Source organism: Lissotriton vulgaris, unplaced genomic scaffold (assembly GCF_964263255.1).
Source record: "Lissotriton vulgaris unplaced genomic scaffold, aLisVul1.2 SCAFFOLD_6091, whole genome shotgun sequence".
Taxonomy (NCBI): domain Eukaryota; kingdom Metazoa; phylum Chordata; class Amphibia; order Caudata; family Salamandridae; genus Lissotriton; species Lissotriton vulgaris.
In genome coordinates this window covers 31,091-53,762 of record NW_028250624.1, presented here as the reverse complement: position 1 = coordinate 53,762, position 22,672 = coordinate 31,091, and the positions used below count along the sequence as shown (strand labels likewise).

The 22,672-nt window shown below is 42.2% G+C and overlaps 1 protein-coding gene across 1 annotated transcript in view; it reads right to left on the bottom strand.

Annotated features, from left to right (window-relative positions):
• Window positions 1-21,444, bottom strand: part of LOC147663179 (uncharacterized) — a gene marked incomplete at both ends in the record, with an annotated part of 74,810 nt that extends 53,366 nt beyond the window's left edge. The window contains 3 exons of the mRNA XM_086950614.1: window positions 4,695-4,869; window positions 6,242-6,356; window positions 21,335-21,444. Of these exons, the coding sequence (XP_086806740.1) occupies window positions 4,695-4,869; window positions 6,242-6,356; window positions 21,335-21,444 (400 nt within the window). The remainder of the gene's footprint in view (window positions 1-4,694; window positions 4,870-6,241; window positions 6,357-21,334) is intronic.
• Window positions 21,445-22,672: the final 1,228 nt, after the last annotated feature.

Here is a 22,672-nt window from a genome sequence, read left to right as displayed (position 1 = left end):
GCCAGGGGGCAGCCAGCCGCCCAAGCAGCAGTGTTTACCGAGCGAAAGGGGCAGCGCAGCGGCTCCCACACACACTCGCTGGTTTTTAGTGCCTCTGTTGCCTGCTTGTGATCGTTTTTTTAGTACCTCTGTTCCCTGCTTGTGAGTGTTTTTTCTTGCCTTTGTTCCCTGGGGCGTTACTGGGCAGAGATGGGCGTGTGGCTGACCTAGACTGAAGGATGTCTGTGTGTGTGGGGGGCTCTGTGTGTGTGGCTCTGTGTGTGTGTGGCTCTGTGTGTGTGTGTGCGGCTCTGTGCGTGTGTGTGGCTCTGTGCGTGTGTGTGGCTCTGTGCGTGTGTGTTGGGCTCTGTGTGTGTGTGTTGGGCTCTGTGTGTGTGTGTTGGGCTCTTTGTGTGTGTTGGGCTCTGTGTGTGTTTTTAGAGCCTCTGTTCCCTGCTTGTGAGCGTTTTTTAGTGCCTCTGTTCCCTGCTTGTGAGCGTTTTTTTACTGCCTCTGTTCCCTGCTCGTGAGCGTTTTTTTAGTGCATCTGTTCCCTGCTGGTGAGCGTTTTTTCTTGCCTCTGTTCCCTGCTTGTGAGAGTTTTTTAGACTGAGGGATGTCTGTGTGTGTGGCTCTGTGTGTGTGTGTGTGGCTCTGTGTGTGTATGTGTGGCTCTGTGTGTGTGGCTGTGTGTTTGTGTGTGTGTGGATGTGTGTGTGTAGCTGTGTGTCTGTGTGTATGTGTTGGGCTCTGTCTGTGTGTGTTGGGCTCTGTCTGTGTGTATTGGGCTCTGTCTGTGTGTATTGGGCTCTGTCTGTGTGTGTGATGGGCTCTGTGTGTGTGTGTGTGGCTCTGTCAGTGCGTGTGTGTGGGTCTGTCTGTGTGTGTGTGTTTGTGTGTGGCTCTGTCTGTGTGTGTGGCGCTGTCTATGTGTGTGTGGTTCTGTCTATGTGTGTGTGTGTGGCTCTGTCTAAGTTTGTGGCTCTGTCTAAGTGTGTGTGGCTCTGTCTGTGTGTGTGGCTCTGTCTGTGTGTGTGGCTCTGTCTCTGTGTGTGGCTCTCTGTGTGTGTGTGTGTGTGGCGCTGTCTATGTGTGTGTGTGTGGCTCTGTCTATGTGTGTGTCTTTGGCTCTGTCTAAGTGTGTGTGTGGCTCTGTCGAAGTGTGTGTGTGTGTGTCTCTGTCTGTGTGTGTGGCTGTCGGTGTGTGTGGCTCTCTCTGGGTGTGTGTGTGGCTCTGTATGTGTGTGTGTGGCTCTGTCTGTGTGTGTGTGTGTGGCTCTGTCTGTGTGTGTGTGGCTATCTATGTGTGTGTGGCTCTGTCTGTGTGTGTGTGTGTGGCTGTGTCTGTGTGTATGGCTCTGTGTTTGTGTGTGTGGCTCTGTGTGGGTAGCTTTTTTGTAGGTGGGTCTGTGTGAGGGTGGCTCTGTGTGTGTGTAGGTGGGTCTGTGTGAGGGTGGCTCTGTGTGTGTGTAGGTGGGTCTGTGTGTGTGTTGGTGGTTCTATGTGAATGACTCTGTGTGGGTGATTCTGTGTGGGTGGCTCTGTGTGGGTGGCTCTGTATGTGTGTGTGGGTGTCTTTGTGTGTTGGTGCAAATGCAATAGGTCTCGCATTTGCGAGAGATTAAGCTATTGGCATTGTAAATGACAATGCCATTTATTTATATGTTTTAAAAACAAAAATAATGTCATGAGCAATGCCAATAGCTCTAACTTTAACAATGCCGAGACCATTGCATTGTAAATGCTTGTTCTTGTGTACTCTCCTACATTCATCTTGTACCCATTTTTCTGTATCAGATGATAATTGAGTTCTACGAATTAGAATATATCTGATATATGCTATAACCTCCTTATTACTGTTGCATACCGTAGTCTAGCTATGGAATTTATTACTACAAATGACACCTTTGTGGAATGGAATTCTCGGAATGATATCACAAGAAACATATAAATGAAAAAGGTAACCCCAGAAATCCGAGATTGCGAATGAGGAAACGTAGTGTAAAATATTGATATTTCTGAGGAAGGAAGCCTACCTGGCTGCCTGCTGAAAGACAGGAAGGGCGGGCTACATATTAGGTACGTTGGGATTTCTGGGACTGAGTTGTAAAGCCATTTTGGAATTGCAGATCTTGCGAATTGCAACATCCCAAGGGTTACAACTGATTTTTTGGGCTTTGGCGACCCATTTAATTCGGACGGGACGTGAGAGGGGTGAACTCTTCCTAATTGCAATTCAGTGTAGAACTGCAGTCACAAACCATCGATCATTTACCAAAACATCAAAGGCGGCAGTAATTGATCAGCACTAAAGTGGAAGGCGTTCACTGGAGCACTTTCCCTTTGTGAAGGTGTTTGCAATTTTGGAGGACTGGGGGTGATGGGAAGTAGAGGGGGGCAGGAAGTTGTCCAGGTGCCTGCTCCCCCCCCCCGATGTGTTTCGAAAAGTGCAAAGTTATTATTATTATTATTTTTTTTAAATAACAGCACCGGCTCCTTTAAATACAGAGGATATTTTGAAGTAAGGACATATCCAATTTAGGAATGCAAAGACATGGATTGTGGTCTGGCACCATCCCTGCACTTGTAACTAATCACAGGTGTCCATAAATAATGACCTCCCTGCTTAATATTTAGTAGGTAGACGAGCCTGCAACCAACAGGCAACTTTTTTCTTGCAATGCAACCTATTACTACATAGGTGGGTCACTATTTTAAACAAGCATTGGCATAGCCAATAGGTCTCGCCTTTGGGACCTATTGGCTTTGGAAATTGCTTTTGGTCTGAAAATATGCTTCCAATACTAACAGCAAACCAAAGCCACGTAATGCACAGCTGGGCACATCAACAGAGAGAAACAGCCGGTAAAATGATTTGAGACACACATCAGAGCTAGGTAGACTCTATCCTATGTAATCTGTTAATAAACAATATGTATAATCTATTCTAATCTTGCTGTCACTGTCCAGTTTGATGCGCCCTTGAACCGTATGAAACACTACCAAATGCAGTATCAACAGATATGTTTAAACCCTCATTGATAATCCCAGAATTTTCAAAGGCCAGCCAGATGTGAAAATAACTGCACGGCCAAACAGCATTGCAATACAAATGCACATAACACATTAATAATCTTCTAAAATACAAATTGTGTGTGGTCTACTAACGATCTACCCTGTAGAAAATGTTCCTTTTAAACCTCCACATCACTTCTTCTTTGTTCCTCAGGAAATTAACTGTTCATGTAAATGGGTGTTGGATGCACCCTTCATTAGTGGTGTTTCCCACATCGTGGGCATTGTATTCAAACCTTCAAAACAGCCAAGCATGTAGTTTACTCTGTAATGAGACCATGCCTATGACCGGCTTTTACAAATGATCATAAAACACAGATTCTCGGTAAGAGATAAGTCATGCTGAAAAAAAAGTATGCAGATTTATTTTAAAATATTGGGGGTGATTGCTGTTCGCATTTTAGGGATTAAAGTTTAAAAATAACATTTTGGGCTAAGAAGTCACAGTTAAACAGGAACATCCTAAAACACTCAAGACTTCCTGCCCTAGGAATAAGATAGGGACTAGCTTCTAACTGCTCGGGTTCCCAACTTTGCACTAGTTTATGAGGGTTAGCCTGCCAGACCAGCACATCTGCTACTAGTGACTAGAGGGGAAAAGAAACAGAAGTGCTACATGGGGGTGGGGGCTCATAGACATCCTAGAGGAGGGTTCTGGAGAGTAGGGGGCAGAACTAGATAAGGTGAATAGGTTATACACTGGAAAAGGAGAGGCTGAAGCTTGTCTGCATTCTGTGAAAGGGTTGGGACCCGCACGTCTTTAGATCACCGGAGCCCTAAAGGCGAAAGGCTTGGACTTACCTCTGCACAAGAGCCTTCATCTTGTTTACGCACGGACCGTGCCAATCTAGGCAGTCAACCTAAGATTCGCTTGTAGACTTACGTCTATGTCTGGTACTGCGACAAGGGGGATGTAGCGGATGCAAGGTGCATGTAGGTAGCATCACTTTCCTTCCTCGTGGTGAGCTGAGGGGTGTAGCTAATTGCTCAGCTGGTAAGTGGAATAATTTCTGCCTAGTCACGGGTCTCCTGCTACCTAAAGGGCTGATCAATCTCTTACTACAGGCCCATGGAGGGCTAGTACGGTCGGTAGACTGTTCAACAAGTCCGCGTTGCAGCAGGAGGAGGCGCGCCAGCGCTTTGCGCGACAGCAGGGGGCAGGAGGGTGGCCTGCGTGATTCACTTGCGGGAGCGATAATTACTACCATATGGTGGCGCTCGCTCCCGCAAGTGAATCTCCACACGTGCACGCGCTGCCATTGAAAGCATGCGCGCTGGGTAGGCGCGACCTAAAAATGGCTGCAAAAGGTTAGTGTAAAATTTACAATCACTTTTTGCGACAAGTCTTTAAATGAGTCTGGCCCATAATGTGATGTTGGCTAAAGTAACGCAACCTTGCCCAACTTGTGAGAAAGGGCACACTATTAATCCCAGGAACACAGTTTAGTCCGAGAACATCAGTTTGTGTGGAAGGGTATCTTGTGGCTCGTCATCTTGTATGAGAAAAAGATACATTCATGACACCTTAAATCTGACCACTTAGCAAAATACTCTAGATTTGGGTTTAGAAAATGGCGACCATAAAGAAAGTGGTAAGAAGACAGTCTGTCTTCCATTTCATTGGTAACCTCCAACTCTACCTGGCTCAGCACGTAGGGAAGGTCTCTCCGTGACACCTTCACAGCGTCTTTAGTTTCAGCCAGGAACTGGAGCTCGGTATCATTGAGGCCGACGTGGACTTTGCCGTGCAAAACTCCCACAGTGGCCGGCACGGACCCATTCTGCCGAACTATCTCCTCCACTTCTCTGGCCATCCTGGAAGATAAAAACTATGGATGACTTTGTCGGCAAACTTCTGAATTCATGATGTGTACCCTAGGAACCTCTCTATAGGTTGAAACTTCTGCTCCCATTCTACATGCTAGAAAGAGCATGAATCTTGACTGGGCTTGGGTAGACTACTGTAGATGCAAGCATGGTGCAGAACTGGATGACAAGGCTCAACCTGCACCAGCTCAGCCCCAGGACATCAAGAACACCAAGACCTGTTAGAAAACTGCAAGCACCTGATTTCTAAACCCATGGCAGATTTGTGAGCATTCAGTGCGGTGCCACCAGAGCCTTATCCATGGAAGATTTTCAGGACAGCCGCTGTACAGTTCATTGATATATAATAGTTAATTGATTCCTAATTTACATGAATTAAGTCAACGTAATCTGTGTGCATATCCTAAAAATGTGCAAGGACCGGACCTCAGATACTGCTATGAACAATGTTATGATGACAAAAAAAATCAGTACATTCATTTGTAGTATATTTGATTCACAAACTAATCAAACATTAAAAAAGGGATATAACAAAGACCTTTAAAAACTGAGACCCTAAATGATTTAAAGCTACTCAAATAAGAGACATTTAGAACAATGTAGAAAGAAAACAAGTATAGAGATAATGCACAAAACAAACACATTAAATTAGTAAACATGAGTAAATGAGCAAAAAGTAGATCAGAATATTGATAATGACAAACTGGGCCCAGAAAACACCGAAAGCAAATCTCAATGAGATTACAAAGCATATACACTGAAAAAAGAGAAACTCAATTATTAAAATCTGACATGTTCAAGGAAGAGACCCTCCATGTTGGAAATCACTGGACAAGGGACATCAAAATGAGAATATTTAAATGTAAAAAATCTAGTTGCACACACTCGTCAACAAAAAGGACCTTAAAAAATCTAGAAGCATTATTTACAATGAAACAAAGAAGAGTAATTGCTAGGAAACCATTTAGTTTCAAATACAATAAAGTACACAGTGGAACAGAAGATAAAGAGGTCTCTCAAGTGTAATATACTTGAGATAAACGTGTTATTGGTTCTACGGTTATACTCTCTCAGAGATGGACAATTTTAACCTTTAAGTGGTCGGTGTGTTGTTTGGCTTAGGTGCTTTCTAATGCGTCAGAGAAGACCTCTCTGAAGTCTTGTGGCAGACCTGGAGGCTTGTGATCTATTCAATTTCAGTATATTTTGAGCATAATAGAATGATATATCTTCCATCTTTACCCAGCAGTACAATCACCTTATCTGTTGCAGCCCATTCCAGCATTTGCTAACTCCCTCCCCCAACAAAGTAGTACATATGCATTAGTAAATCCTATAGAGATCCCTAGTTGCTCCCTACCGGATATTGTGTGGATAGGGCATGCCGTGTGTCACGATGGTGCTCTCCAGGGCTACCACCGGCTTCCCATCATCAAGAGCTTCCTGGACGCAAGGATGAATCCTGAGGACAGCATCTGAGGGGTCAAAAAAAGATACAAAAATGTTATCAAGATTCCATGAAGGTCCTTAGACGCAGCCTCTTTGGCTTGATCTCTGCATGATCAGGGTATTGAAGTTTCTACAATGAAACGTTAATTATGAGTGATTTGCAGTTAAAAAATACCTTAGTTCTCCTTTTGGTTGACAGATGCTGTTGTGGATCTTGCCTTTAGGTCATTTTGTCTTCTAGCTTTTGATCACTTCTATGTTAGGGGTTGGGTTTATTTTATTTTACAGAGTTTTATGTAGCACAAACCTTACCCAAAACGGGTATCAGAGCTCTTTACATAGCACCAGTTGCATTACATGAGGTCTCATTTATTCTTTGTTAGGCACGGGGAGATTAACTGATTTGCTCAGAATCACAGGATGTTCAGCGCCGTTGCCAAGACTCGAACCCAGTTCCCCAGATTTGCGGACGAACACCCTAGCCATTAGGCCAACTGATGGCTGTGTGTTCAGGAAGTTGTCAGGTCCTAAGAGCCTAATAGATCTTCTTTATCAAGAGGTTCAAAGGTGCTAATAAAGTCACCTGCTACTATTACTCTTGAATGAGATGAACATCTAGCTAAGCTTTCCTCCAGTAGGATGAGGTTAGGTGAAGATCTGCTCCCTTTAGTTCCCCTCACATAAACATTTAACATTTCCCCATGATATCTGGACTAGAACTTGGATGGAGGGTGATCTGGCCTCACGCAGCCCCGCCCACACCCGGAAGCCACAGCTAGATAGTCTCCATGCCGGCGGCCTCACAATGCTGCAGGGACACCAGAGAGGCGCGTAGGTACTCTGACCACGAAGTTCATTGAAACTGTAAGTTTTCCTTTAACCTCTGATGGCGCTTACCGTCCTGCTCATAGACCGATACATTTTTTCCGTCAACGAGCATTACCGCATCGGTAACATCACCGACACGCTCGTATTGAGCCTCTTATGTGTGTGTGTATTTTTTCATTCATTAACAACACGCCCACGATGTGTTCTCTGATCTATCTGTTCATACACCACAGAATAGGTTTTTTCTTGAACAAGCCTTCCCTCTGCCCCCATGAAGCAATCGAAACCCACAACAGGAGTAAGATTTCTCCCCTTGATAGCTGTCTTATTATTTTGGATACAATTATATATGCATGCATTTATGTACAAATCACTTAAATCTGTTTGATTTTTGATAGTCACCTTACCCCAAATTTTTTTTGTGTGTGTACTATTTTAAAGCCACCGCTTACACTATTATTGGTCAGTGTGACTGAGTGAGCTCATGTTAATGACTATAATATAGCACCACTTGACAACGATATACGGCCAACTAGCACTGTATTGCCAGATACAAGCATGTGTTCAAGCTAGTACTCACGTCACTTGCACGGTATTTGTCTTCAATCCATTCTGAATGGGATTCGCATGAAGCATGCAGATATTTGAGAACCTACACTACGTTACAGGCACGTATACTGTTTGTTTGCGACTGTCTTTATTTTCGTCCGGCAGGTTTCTCTTTTTCCCTCGCCTATTTTAGGTTTTTGAGGTTGCCTACTGTAGATTTTTGCAGTATGGTCTTAGGAATCTAGGACTGGATACACGTTACAGTGTGTAGACCACCCATTTTCCATTTCTGGTCCTGACGAAAACCTGGTATTTAACACTTACAGGTTGAAACATGTAGACCCTTTTAAATAACAATCACATAGATACTCATGGCCATTATAACCAATTAGTATCCGCTCTCTGTTTTTAATATTGTCCAGTAGCTTATGATGAAAGTTTTTTCAACAAGTTATACCAGGACAATTTTTAACAACACTTTTTTTGCACTTCACATACACAAAAAAAACAGCTCCACTGTAGTCAGGTGTCGCAGCACACCCGGATGGCACTCGGCCGTCTGGGTGGACCGCGATGATGAAGCATGTCACCAACCAGGTTGGTGAGTGAGGGGTTTCTAAACAAAGGGGAATTATCCTTTTGTTTTCTTTTCTGACATCCCATTTAGAACCTTTGCTAGGTCCTTTTGGTGATACTCCTTTTTTGTTAAGACTATCCCAATACAATGCCCACCCAAATAATCAACCCCCCTGTCGGGCGCCCTCTCCCTATTGTTGTTGCTGGTGAACAGTAGCATACACAGCCCAATTTAAATAGGGGAACCAAACTCCAGGTCTCCTGGAAAAAGCAAATGTCATATCCCTCGATTAGGTCGTTCCACTGGGGGAGTGACATTTTGCTATTTAGCCCAGCCACATTACAGGATATTACCCTACGCTGTCGATGAGAATCTAAGCTAAGAGACAATACAGCATTTGGGATTGAGAAAGCGTCAGTGGAGGAAGTTCGATATTCTAGGGTTAGAAGATTTTCAGCTAAGTCTATCCCTTTTAGTGTAAGTTCGATGCAATCAGATGATTGAGTTGATGATGTGCATCTGCGAGCCCTAACGATGTCATTGTAAATCACAAACCAACAACCCCTAACGTAGCGGGTCCGTTGGATTGCTTTATTAATCAACAAGTCTTCCCCTTCAGATCCCTTCCTTTTTCCGAGTTTGGGGACATTAACCATAAAACCTTTCTGGGTGGATGGCAGGCATGAATGAGCTAGTTGTGTTAATTGATTCCTGCCATAATATAACAGTGGTTGCCCCTGAGGCGGATGGCGTTGCAGGACCTAGGGTGGTTATAGGGGCCATGCACAACAGCTGGGCTGGGGGAATAATTGACTCGGTTGGCAGTGAGTTTAGGAGGTGCTTGAGCGCAGGGAATAGTAGCGCGGTGTAGCTGGGGAGGGAATAGTAGAGCGGTGTAGCTGGGGAGGGAATAGTAGCGTGGTGTAGCTGGGGAGGGAATAGTAGCGAGGTGTAGCTGGGGAGGGAATAGTAGAGCGGTGTAGCTGGGGAGGGAATAGTAGCGTGGTGTAGCTGGCAAGGTAATAGTAGCATGGTGTCGCTGGGAAAGAAATAGTAGCGTGGTGTAGCTGGGAAGGAAATAGTAGAGTGGTGTAGCTGGGGGGGGCTATAGGAGGGAATGTCCCTTTGGTGTGTGTTTGGCTGTTGAGGCGTGGGAAAGTTGCATGTAAATTGTGTGTCATCTCCCAACATGGGTTTGACAAACAGTGCGGGTGGTGGGCCATTCTGCAATAATGATTTAACTAGGGTAATGAGACCGTCAATCATTGCTCCAAGGTCCCTACTTCGGCCCTGAGATTGTTAATTAGCTGGTAGGTGTTCGAATTCAGAAGCTCTGGGTTTGATGTGGGTGTAGTCACATCGAAAGATTCAGAAAGCTGTTGGAGAGAGTCTTCCTTAGGGTCATCGAGATGGTTCAAGTGAACCTGTTAACACAGAAAATGGTGGGTTCAAACTGTAATATTGTGCTACCAGGAAGATTAGGGGAGTTGGGAGGGGGGAGTGAGAGTGAGCCCTCCCAGTGTGGGATGACGCCTGCTGATTCAGTCCAAGGGTCCCCTTTGGGAATGATTTTTTATACATGGCTGGAATAGCAAGTGGGCGACGGGGGCTGATGGCACTGGGAGAGTGTTGGTCAGTAGTGGTGCATAAAGAAGCGGCTGGTTTGGCATCTAAAAAGCCTTCACACTCACTTATCAGGCTATCAATGCTATCTAAGACGCAATTACTGGCTGGGTCTTTATGTGTTTTCCTGACCTTTTTCCCTCTTTAAGATTTCCCGCCACCTGTACCCTCCATAGCTTTTCTATTCCCATCTCACAAACCTCAGAGGACACAGCCCAGGTTGAAATAGAAACAGGCTACAGTCTAGACCTTTTCCAGCACATAATAAAAAGGTCTTAAAGCAGAGCGGCGACGGTAACGACACGCAGCCCAGCAGGTAGCCTACACAAGCAAAGGACCTTGCACCCAGCCCACAAAGTGAAGAGTAATTCAAACTAGGCAAGGGGAGGTTTTCGCCAGGCAGCGCGGAATAAGGGATACCTAGATTGTCTCCCCCACAGCAAAAACATCAGATGCAACAAGTACCTGGTCCCAAGGAAAGCTGCTGCAAGGAAGATAGCTAATTTGACCAGAGCAAGGGCCACAGCAAGGCCCACAATCTTAACAAAAACTGACACACAGTGTCAATAGTCTATAAAAATGTCACAGGATATATTGATAGACCATCCCAGCTTGCTAGTTATAAAAATAATCCAAAGATTTGGCCAGGGCAGCAGATAGAAGAAGTCAAAAAGACACAGTACCTCAGATGGTAGGGGTCGACCTGCACAGAGCTGTGGGCGGCCAAACGTAAAGGGGGTGGCCTCTTCCTAGCAATGATGGGCAAGGACGGGCCCTCGCTTGGCCCGGGCTTAGCTCGGGCGCGTCTGCGCATGTCCCACGCTGCGGGAGACCTGGCGTGTTCTTAAGCGCCTCAGCATCGTTAGTGGCTCTCAAGCTTCAAAGAATGCTTGGGGCTGTGGTCCTGCCCCCCCTCCGGTCAAGAAAGTGTGGTGGCATTTCGGGCGGCGGAAAAACAGATTTATGCATCTGCAGTTTACAATTTCTGTATTGTACACTTAAAAAAATATTTATTACAAAAATTCAAATGCTCTAATTCTGCCCTAGAACTCACTTATTCAATCTTCTGTTACCTAATGAATTGTATTTTAATATGTAGTGTTGTGCCTTATCTCAGGATACACTGCCTGATGAAATGGAGGTTTAACTCCGTTCCCCAACCCATCCATCTGTGGGTGTGCTATTGTGCTATCTTTTGGGGAGTAAGAATTTAAGGGTTCCCCACAACCGACCGACCTCCGCATCTGGTTCTCTTGATCCTGGATACCGTGACCAGGAGAGAGGATGATGATCTGAGCTGTCTGGCAGGACTATATAAAGTAATCAAAGAATGGTTGATGGCGGTCCAGTTTTCCAGTATGCTCGGTGGGTTATTCAGAGGGTCTTAAACTCAATTCTCTGTCTCACCCGGAGCCAGTGGAGGCTCCTCAGGCCAGTTTTTACAGAGAGTCAGCGGGGAATTTGGAGTAGTGTGCGCGCTGCACAGTTTTGTAAGATCTGGAGCATGTTCAAGGTGGATTGGGGGGCTCCCAATTATAAGGCATTTCAGCCTGGAGAGAACAAGTCCCTGGATCATAATTTGTCTAGCTTGGAAAGGCAGTAAAGGGAGGATCTTCCGTATGAGCCTGAGTAGGCCGAAATAGGTTGCTGATAGTTTTGTGGCTTGGGCGTTAAAATTGAGAGTTTGTCAAGCCATATGCCTAGGCTCTTGATTGTATCCTTAGGTATGGGGGGTAAGCCGAGAAAGGAGGGCCACAATGACTTGAGCGCGAGTGGAGAGGGGTTGCCTAGGAACATGAGCTCAGTTTTTTCGCTGTTGAGTTTAAGGCACGACAGAGTCATCCATTTGGAGACCTCTTCCAGGCAGGCCCTGAGATTGTCGGGAGTCGTGTCCGGTTGATTGAGGGCCACCACTAGCTGAGTGTCATCTGTGTAAGTAATGATTTTTATTCCATACGGGCAGACTACCTCAGCTAGGGGTCCCATATAAACATGAAACAACGTAGGGCTCAAGGTAGAGCCCTCCGGTACGCCACAGACAAGAGGCTTGCTCGGGGAGGTGATGTTACCCTCGAACACCTGAAAAGAAGGCTCGGAGAGGAAGGATTCAAGCCAGGAGATGGCTTTTCCTGAGATCCCTATGCTCGAGAGCCGATGAAGTAACATGCTATAGTTTACCGTGTCTAAGGCGGCACTTAGGTCAAGGAGGATTATAGCGGCCAATCCCCCCCTGGTCCAAGATCTTCCTTGCCTCCTCCGTCACTGCAAGTAACGCGGTTTTGGTCCCATGCATGGGGCAGAAACCGGTTTGAGAGATGTCGAGCATGTGGTTGGTTTCGAGGAATTTTACTAGCGAGGTGTTGGCGTGTTTTTCCTGTAGCTTACTCAGCCAGGGGAGTAGAGAGATTGGCCGTTAGTTGTTAGGATCTCTCTGGTCCAGGTTAGTTTTTTTAGGAAGGGCCTTAACCATGGCGCACTTCCATGGAGGTGGAACGGAACTAGCGGCAGGGGAGGCATTGAGCAGATTGAGTACTGTTGGAAGAATCTTGTTGTTTACCAAATTCAGAGAACGTGGAGGGGCCGGATCATTGGGAGAGCCTGAGACAGGATAGACTCTAGTGTGATGAGATTGAGAGGAGGAAAGGATTCCAAGATAGCAAGGGGTTGGGTGGAAGTGATGGGGGGGGTGGTGGCTGGTTGGTCGGTGATGGGGATAGGGGGGAAAGGAGTGTACATATTTTTAATTTTGTGGAGGAAAAACTCAGCCAGATTATTGCAGTGGGCTTGTGTATTGGAAGGGTCAGGTGGCTGTTCTGGACATTTAAGGATAGTTTTTACAATGTGGTAGATCTCTTTCGGTTTGGAGGCTGCTGTGTTGATTTTTTCTACAAAGAAGGCCGATTGTGCTGATTTAATCTCATTTTTGTCGGTTCTGAGCATTTCTCTGTTGGCAGTTTTTCTGGCGGGGGAAAATCCAGTCTCCACTTCCTTTCTAATCTTTTGCATTTACATTTTAGTTCCCGTAAGCTGGGAGAGTACCAAGGAGCGGTTTTTGAGCTGCGCTTGGATTCCGCACATTTCAGAGGAAGTACTAAGTGTAAGGATTTAGAGATCCAGCTGTTATATTCCTCATTTGCTGAAATTGGGTCTGGATTGTTGCGTGATCTGGTGTTATCCAAAGCTATCCCCCAGTCATCCAGCAGGAGTTGGGACCAGTTTCTTTGCATAAGTGTGGTAGTGTGTAGCGGAGGGTGCCGGTTAGGAATTTTTTCAGACGAAAGGGATCAAATGGTGGTCAGACCACGGAATGGGGGAGGGGGTACCTACTTTCAGCTCTGTACAGGTGATAAAAATCGGGTCGAGTAGATGACCTTTTGTGTGGGTTGATTCGGGTACTAGTTGGGTCAATTGTAAGGCCGATAGGCTTCCTGGCAAGTGTAGAGCAGTAGAGTAAAATTCGCTGGTGTGCATACTAAGCTGGCCGAAATAGAGGGAAGGTTGTTGGGAAAATCTCCTAGGGTTCCAGGTGGACGGTATAAGAGGATTCCAGGCTCGAGATATTATTGTTGAACTCGTCTGTATAAAGGGAGTGCATTTGTGAGGTGCCGCATTCTTTTTCCTTTTCAGGGGTTGCATGTCTAATTTGAGTTGGTGTTATTTATTCTTGGTACACAGGAGTAAGTATACTAGCCAGAGGTGGATTGCAGCTGGACGGGGTCGTCTTCTTTACTGTGAACTATGTATGACAAGTGCTGTGGAGGTGCTAGTCTTATTTCAATGGATTGTGAGATGTATTGTTGTTTAACCTGGTGATTTTCTCCTGTCTATGTTGAACATAGAAGATGTTATTTGTTAGGAGTTGCGCAGCCTTTTCTCTGCCAAAGCTGGCAAAGCTTTTAGTGGTAGATTTACAAGCCCTTTGCCCCACTTTTGCAGCACTTTTCACATTTTAAAAGTGACGCAAAAGTGGCGCAAGGGGCTTGTAAATCTGCCCCACAGTTTTTTCCATTCAAGGTAAAAGCTGCGCTATGATTGGCTTACTGACTTCAGGAGTTGCGCTAGAATTTATGAAACGTCACCACAGAGTCCCGTTGTGGTTGTTGTGAAAGTTGTGCTGTGATTGGTTGGCCCTTCGTTTTGCCATGCTAGGACTGGTTGTTGTTAGCTTACTTGTTTGAGCTGTTTTTGGATTATTTTGAGTGAGAATGAGGAGTCCTGTGTTAAAAAAGGCTACAGCTACTAGTGTACCTGCCATGGAGGGACAGAGGATTTCTCCAGAGGGATCTTCTACATATGAAATGTTTGGCTTTATTCATGTACCTGGATTCACGATTGGCATGAATGCACTTCTGGTGACGAGGACTTGCAGTTTCTTTTAGAGGGTACCTTTATTATTAGAACGTTTGATTTCCTGAGATAGACAATGAATGAGAAGAAGCCGCTACAGAGACCTACATAGTTTTAATGAATTGAATAATTGGGATTGGATGGCTATAGAGAAAGAGAGTAAGAGAATGAGAAGCAGGTTAAGGGTTCATTTAGACAGTGGCTAGAAAACAAGCATGATAATCAGGAGAGATGCTGGATAGAGGTGGAGAAAGTGAGAGTTTTCCCTCCAGTAGTTAATGAAACAACAGACTAAAAGAAAACTGATGAGAGTGACAGAGAGAAGGAGATCCAAGGAAAGGATTTGGATGAGTAGAATAACTTTTGAAATTACCTTTTGAATTCCATACCTCCTCTTTACACGGATTGTGTATAGAGACCAGTCCGGATCTCTGCAGCACCTGATTTTGGTGCAGCGGGGGAAGACACAAGTGTACAGGTACAGGGATTGACAGCCCTTGCAGTGCTAGGTACACGTACAATGACAAGAGCCTCACCTGAGAATTCATTGCTAGTTTTTTCCAAGTACTAGTAGACATACTGCTGCTGTCCTAACTATGGTTCTAAAGACATGTCTGCTACTGTTATTGCTGAACCTCCTGAAGAGAGGGAGATTAATATTGGACTTTTAAAGATTGAATTTGGAGAACCTTTAAAGGGAACATTCAATTTAAAAAGACGAATGTCCTATAATGGGGATGAAATGAGAAACCTGATCAGAGAAGCAGCAAGGTGTTTGGTGTAGCACATGATAAAGTTGAGGAACAAGTCACAAGTGAAGATGCAAGAGTCGTATTACCTAAGGCAGTGAAGAGAACTTGTAAGATAAAACACCAAGAATAGAAGATTAGACTCACAGAATCGCAAGAGTCCATCTCTTGTTGCTATAATACCAATAAGAAAGAGAATCCCATATAGAAAGCAAGCCTTTCCTCAATGGGCATATCTGAAATCAATGTCAGAGCAAGAAGAGTCCAATACAGATATTTACTGTCAAATAATCCCAATTCATCTTTGAAAATGATATAGAAGATGAGACACCACGAACTTTTACAAATCCTGACAGCGTAGAAATACTTTTAATATTTACAATTTTGAACTTTGCCTTGAATCTAGATGAAGAAACATAATCTTGAGATTATGAACTGAGTAAACGAGAAATAAAAGTTGATTTTGAAGTTTGATTTTTGATTATAATTTTTTTAACAGGAAAAAATAAGAAAAGATCTATTATTGCTTGAAAAAGTCTATGAGTAGACGAAACACGTGTTGGCAGGAACAACTGGAATAAAGAAATGAGAAGACCAACAGTTGCTGTTGTGTGTATACAACTGTTGTGAACATAATGATATGGGTTTATGTGTGCTAGAACATTGTATATATCTATCGTCCTCTATCTATCTATCTATCTATCTATCTATCTATCTATCTATCTATCTATCTATCTATCTATCTATCTATCTCCCTCACTTTATCTATTGCCCTCACTCTATCTATCTATCTATCTATCTATCTATCTATCTATCTATCTATCTATCTATCTATTTATCTATCTATCAATCTGTCTATCTATCTATCTATCGATCTATCTATTGATCTATCTATCTATCTATCGCCCTCACTCTATCGCCCTCACTCTATCTATCTATCACCATCACTCTATCTATCTCCTTCACTCTATCTATCGCCCTCACTCTATCTATCTATCTATCTATCTATCTATCTATCTATCCATCTATGTATCTATCTATCTATTGATCTATCTATCTATCGCCCTCACTCTATCGCCCTCACTCAATCTGTCTATCTATCGCCCTCTATCTATCTATCTATCTATCTATCTATCTATCTATCTATCTATCTATCGCCCTCACTGTATCTATCAATCGCCCTCACTCTATCTATCTATCGCCATCACTCTATGTATCTCCTTCACTCTATCTATCGCCCTCACTCTATCTATCTGCCTCACTCACTCTATCTATCTATCTATCTATCCATCGCCCTTAATATATCTATCTCCCTCACTCTATCTATCTATCTATCTATCTATTGCCCTCACTATATCTATTGCCCTCACTCTATCTATCTATCGCCCTCACTCTATCTATCTATTGCCCTCACTCACTCTATCTATCTATCTATCTATCTATCTATCTATCTATCTATCTATCTATCTATCTATCTCACTCTATCTATATATCCATCTATTGCCCTCACTCTATCTATCTATCTCTCTATCGCACCCACTCTATCTATCGCCCTCACTCTATCTATCTATCGCCCTCAGTCTGTCTATCTATCTATCTATCTATCTATCTATCTATCGCCCTCACTCTATCTATCTATCTATCTATCTATCTATCTATCTATCTATCTATCTATCTATCTATCTATTTATCTATCGTCCTCACTCTATCTATCTATCGCCCTCAGTCTGTCTATCTATCTATCTATCTATCTATCTATCTATCTATCTATCTATCGCCCTCACTCTATCTATCTATCTATCTATCTATCTATCTATCTATCTATCTATCTATTTATCTATCGTCCTCACTCTATCTATCTATCGCCCTCACTCTATCTATCGCACTCACTCTATCTATCTATCTATCTATCTATCTATCTATCTATCTATCTATCGTCCTCACTCTATCTATCTATCGCCCTCACTCTATCTATCGCACTCACTCTATCTATCGCACTCACTCAATCTATCTATCGCATCACCACAGCATCACTCAGGGGCACCACAACATCACTATGCGCTACCACAGCACCACTGAACGCCACAGCATCACTCGTCGCCAACATAACATCACTCAGCGCCACCACAGCATCAATCTGTGCAACCATTCAACAACAACTGGTTCAAATATGTTCTCTCAATGTTTCAAGCTTTATTACAAATGTCACAAAAAGATGTTAATATTTCACTTCTGTTCTTGGATTTTCGTCACAATAAAATACACTGAACATAATCTTCACAAAAGTTATTTACAAAAGTTTAAGGTATTGCCATTATAAATTCCAATAACTTTTATGTAAGTATTAATTATTTATAAAAATTAAAAGTCATTGTTATTTGTAATATCAATACATCTAAGTCATATAAATACAGCACATATTGCATTACAAATTCTATAGATGTCAAATTTGCAAAAGTTATAAATATTGGCATTGTAAATGACAAAGCTATTAATTTTGCTATTTTCAAAACCAACACATAAATAAAAAATGTGTCATTTACAATACCAATAGCTCAAACTTTCCTAATGCGAGACCTATTGCATTGCAAATGCTTGTTCTTTTTGTTTTCAATAGAAATGGCATACTGTGGATGTGTTAGCATGAATTTAATAATAGTAATACTAATGTCTCTAGTTTGGCTACTGTTGTATCGTGCTTTTTTAGTAGGATATGTCTCCACAGAGACTGACTTATGGTACATAATAAACTTGAGCCTAAAACACTGACATATAGGGAAAGATTAGTTAGTGAATTTAATCGTAATATTTATACAAAAATGTTGGATGAACTAGTTGATATTATGGGGGGTTAATGTTATGGTGTGTACTTTTCTTCCTTCTTCTGTAGGGGAAAGAGCAACATATCTACACCTACCTATGTACTATAACGTGTCCTGTAATATTTTTGTGACTATATTTAATAAGCAGGGGTTCTATCACCATCCTTGTCTAACGTCAAGTTGTGTTAGAAGAACTTCCTGCTTCTGAAGATTCTGGGAATGGGGTAAACTACAGTAAACATTTTAGTCAAGTTGAACAAACTAACCCTAAGACTAAACCAACTAAAAGAGTGTGCATGCAGCTTGAGTAAAGAAGAATATGAATTTGTTTAAAAATATAGTGAGAGGAGAGGGAAGATTTTGAGAGTTTGGAAGGATGAAAAGAAAATCAGAGAACAGATTAGGGCTGAAGAGATTTTTATTTTTTTTATCTTCATCCAAGGTTGAGAATCCAACATTTTATAAACTCTGCAACATGAGGCAAAGGCCACCAATCTGCACTACTTGGATGCCTAATAAGGTCAGGACTGAACATATCCTCACCCTGAGGATCTTTCACTAAACCCTTCTCTTTCCTTTCTTTTTCTACCTTGTCTTTATCCATGTCACAACCGTCATCAAAATAATCATCCAGGATGAACTCGTCCTCATCCTCATCACTATCTTTTTCTGAACTATCATCCAGTAATATTGTTGTAAGTATTCTTGCAGGTTGGTATGGTGGTAAATATATGTGCTCCCTTTAGTATTGTACTTATAATTACTCCTCCTTAGTTTTTTCTTTAACTTGCTCCTATTCTATTTTGTCTAGGAGGGTTTTTTTTTGGACCTTTTGGTACTTCATAGTTCCACTCTGCAGTGATATCGTACAGTTGTGACTTTTATTCAAACAGTATTTTCATTGTACACCGGTACTGCAATTGCAATCAGTTTTGTACTGTCAGTGCATCATCAACGCACTTTTTAGTGTTCATATTAGTGCACCCCTCCCCAGTAAGTGTACTTCCCTTACCCATACCTCTTGCTTAAGGTGTGTCTGATGAGGTAGGACCCTTATTTTGGGTGCCTCTGAGTCTCTAGTATACTTAAATATTTAGCTCCACTTGTCCTCCTTTCTGTCCTTATTCTAGATATACTCTCCTTTCTCTTGCATGTGCACCGGGGTACTGTGGCCTGACACTTATAACGGTTGCTATCCTGGTATATGCAAGTATAATCCTTTTGCCTTCTTTTCCACAGGTATGACAATTGCATTGTTGTATTACAAGCAGTATCCATATGCTTTCCGTTCCTTGTATTGAGCCATCACGTTGTGCAGTCTGTGAATGTGCACATTTGTAAAATCCACGGTACAGTTGGCTTGTCCTCAATTTGTATCTCCTTAGGCTGTTTTCCTACAGGTCCCTTGGACTTTCCCCTTTCCTCCTTTCCGCCCCCCCTTGTTGCTGGTTCGTCTAGGGTCTCATTCCCGGCACTCTGGTTATACATTGGCACCGCATGTTCCTCCTTAGCCCTCCACTGATCTTCCTGCCTTCCCATGCTTTTTCCCCGCCCTTCCTTCCCTTTTGGTTCCCCTTCTTCAGCGAGGGGAGATGTGTTGTAATCTTCTTACACTTTTAGGTAATTATAGTGGTACATTCCTGTGTTGTAATCTACTTACACTGTATGTAATTATAGTGGTACATTCTGTCCACCCCCTGTACCCTTACCTGTTGGTGTGTTCCATTGGAGTCTGCTTTGGAATGTTGAGTTCCCCCAGACAGTCTGGAGAGTGGGTGACAGAATAAAGACTACTACTACTACTTACTTCCGCCTCAAGAGTCTTCTTTACGGTAGTAGATTCAACTTTACAACAAATATATTCACATCTTTTGTGCGGCTAAGGATACCATCATTTGTGCCGCGAAGGACACCTTCATCTCTTGTGGCGCTAGGCTCACCATAGCCTTTCTTTAAAAATCTTATTCCCACTTCAACATTTTTACTCTTCCTTGCTCCTTTTCCTTTAAAACTACTTTCACCTTCTTGCTCCTCCTCAAAACTCCAATACTCATCCTCCGAGTTTTCCTCAACTCTCCTCTTTCTCTTTAAAACACTTTTAAGAACATCCTTCATTAAGCTCTTAATCTCCTCCTGTACTATTTTCCTCAAATCTGTCTCACTCTAATCAAACCTAATGACAAACAGTCAAACTCAAAACTCACATACCGCGTTCTTACATTAAAAACAAAACTTTAAATCACTAATAATACACCAACTGTCGTCCTGCTCACACCACAGCATACTTATCTGCAAGGAGCAGCGAACAAAAGAGGAAGATGGCTGCTGTGTATTGGATTATATATTGTTGGACATTCTATGTTCTAGAGTTTTTGAGTTTAGTGATGTAATACTTTGAAGTGCTGCAAGGAGTAGTGCAATAAAAGTATTTATGCATAATGCTAGCCTCCGTGTCTTTAATGAAATCCAGACTCTCTGCACAGACTTGGACAATCTACATTCTTTTCTTTGCCTTTCAGATGCAGTCTCTTAGCCAGATTACTAGTCTCTCCAGGTCTGACTCTAAACGGCCCATTTGCACTTACACTTAGGAAGTAATTAGCTCTTTCCTCAGCTATGCTTTTATTCAAAACATACTGTTTATACTGTAAATGAATGATTTGCTCCCAGGCCACACACCTCTTAGGCTGTTAATTGCAACCACATTTGAGTGGGCAGTGCAGAATACAAATTTACTGAAATAATGTACTGACCCAAACCCCACCCCTGTGACATAACTCTAGCTTTGATGCTTATTTCTAATACCATTATACAAAGTTAACGTTTCGGGAGGATATGGCAAAGAAATGTTTTTGTTTGAGAACCAAACACAACTTTTATTTTTAAAAAGTCAGGTATTATAGAGCAACAAAAACAAATGCTTTTTCAAGAAAAGGACATCTATTCTAGAAAAATTAGCTTATTTATGCACATCGAGAAATATCTGTAGTTTAAGAAACTTGCAATCTGATATTTGAAACAAAATTATTGTATTTATGGAATGTATTTTAAAACTATTCTCAGTAGACTTAATGATTTTGGTGGCACTTACAGCTACGACTCACCGGCCCTGTACAATAGTATTCCTCTTTACTACTGAGTGAAGGAGTGCTTAGAAGTACAGCAGACAAGATCTGCTCATCTGTACAATACTGTGTATGACACATACAGAGCACAGCTAAGCTTTAATCAGTTTTACTTTCTTCCATTCAGATTTCAATATGTAATATTCTCTTGTATAAGTGAAGCTTATGCCACTTCCATTGTACGGTCTGACAGAGATGTAAGAATAATGGGACTCTATAGGTCTTACACTCCTGACAAGCAATAGAAGTCAGACCACAATCCAAAGGCGGCTCCTGCTTTTATTGCCTTTTATAACTTTTTACTTATGTCCAATCACATTGAAGACAAATCAAATGGGTGTGTTTTCTCTGTAACAGACTCTTCACTGCTATGTTGTGACTCACCGTGCAAACCTTTTCTGCCTCTTGAGTTGCCAAATGTCCTGCTAGTCTGATGCAGAATGCATGCCTTCAAATAAGAGGTCGTCTTCAGAAACATTCTGTGAAATCTGAGGCTTAAAGAAGAGAAAAGTCACAAGTTATTACTAACCTAGACCAACAAAAACAATATTTATGCAGGGAAAACTACAGACAAAAACTGTTTATGGGTAAAAAGTCTTGAAAAAGCCCACTTATTAACTATGAGTGGCTTTCTGGGTCAATTAATGCGATGGAAATGCTCAGTTATTGAAAAACACTAAAACTGCACACACAATTAATCATGGAGCCACAAGAAACTACTGACTCAGAACAACCATTGATTCAATGAGAACAAAATACTGATTATTTAAGAAATATTTGATCAAGACCATCCATTGGTAAGAAATTCATTAATGATCCATGATCATACATCTATGTGAAACTACTAGACAAGAATGATCTATATTTGTTGCAAGAAATGTTGGTTCAATCAATGCTCTGCTTACTAAACATTGGACTTGAACCAGACCACCCAGAACCTATAATAAAAAAAGTTAAAAATTAAAAATAGCAAATTCCGAAACAACCATCTATCAGGAAGCAATTCATACACCAAACCAACCAGCAGACCCTAGGCAACTATTATTCTAGACAAATAAACATCCACAGAAATGCAGGAACCTAGGCCAAGAATGAGTACCAAACTAAATCGATGATTCACGGAAAAACATCAGAACATAAAGTAATTGAAATTAAAAAGAATATATTCCACCTGCTTATGTTTCACTTACATCCTTAATGGCTAAAGATGTAAACTTTATGCAGCATTTTCCAACACTCCTTATCTCAAGTTAACCATGTTTCAAAACCAATAAAAATAGGCAAAGAAATTATTATTAAATTGGGTAATTGTGACTTCTGCTATTTGCAGTTCTTGGAGATGACAAAACTCTGCTATTCAGCGCAACATATTAACATCATTCTTATTGCACTTTTATGCTATCAATGCTTCGCCGTTTAGTCACTGGAAAACTACAAAACAAGGCTTTAATTGATTGTTCTGTGTTATTCCTGTGAAGGCATTAACAGTAATTGGTGGATAGCAAGACATTATCAGTAACTGATGAATCTCCATTAACTTCAGAACTGTTGCAATAAAGAACATAAATGACAATTTTTTAATTATGACTACTTATGTAATAACAAACTAAAAGGCTTTTGGGTACATTTGCAAGAATACCTAAAGAATTAATTTCTTCTATGTTTATCAAAAAAGAACAGTGATCAGCAGAAAGATGATGTTTTGGCAACATGTTTTTTTCA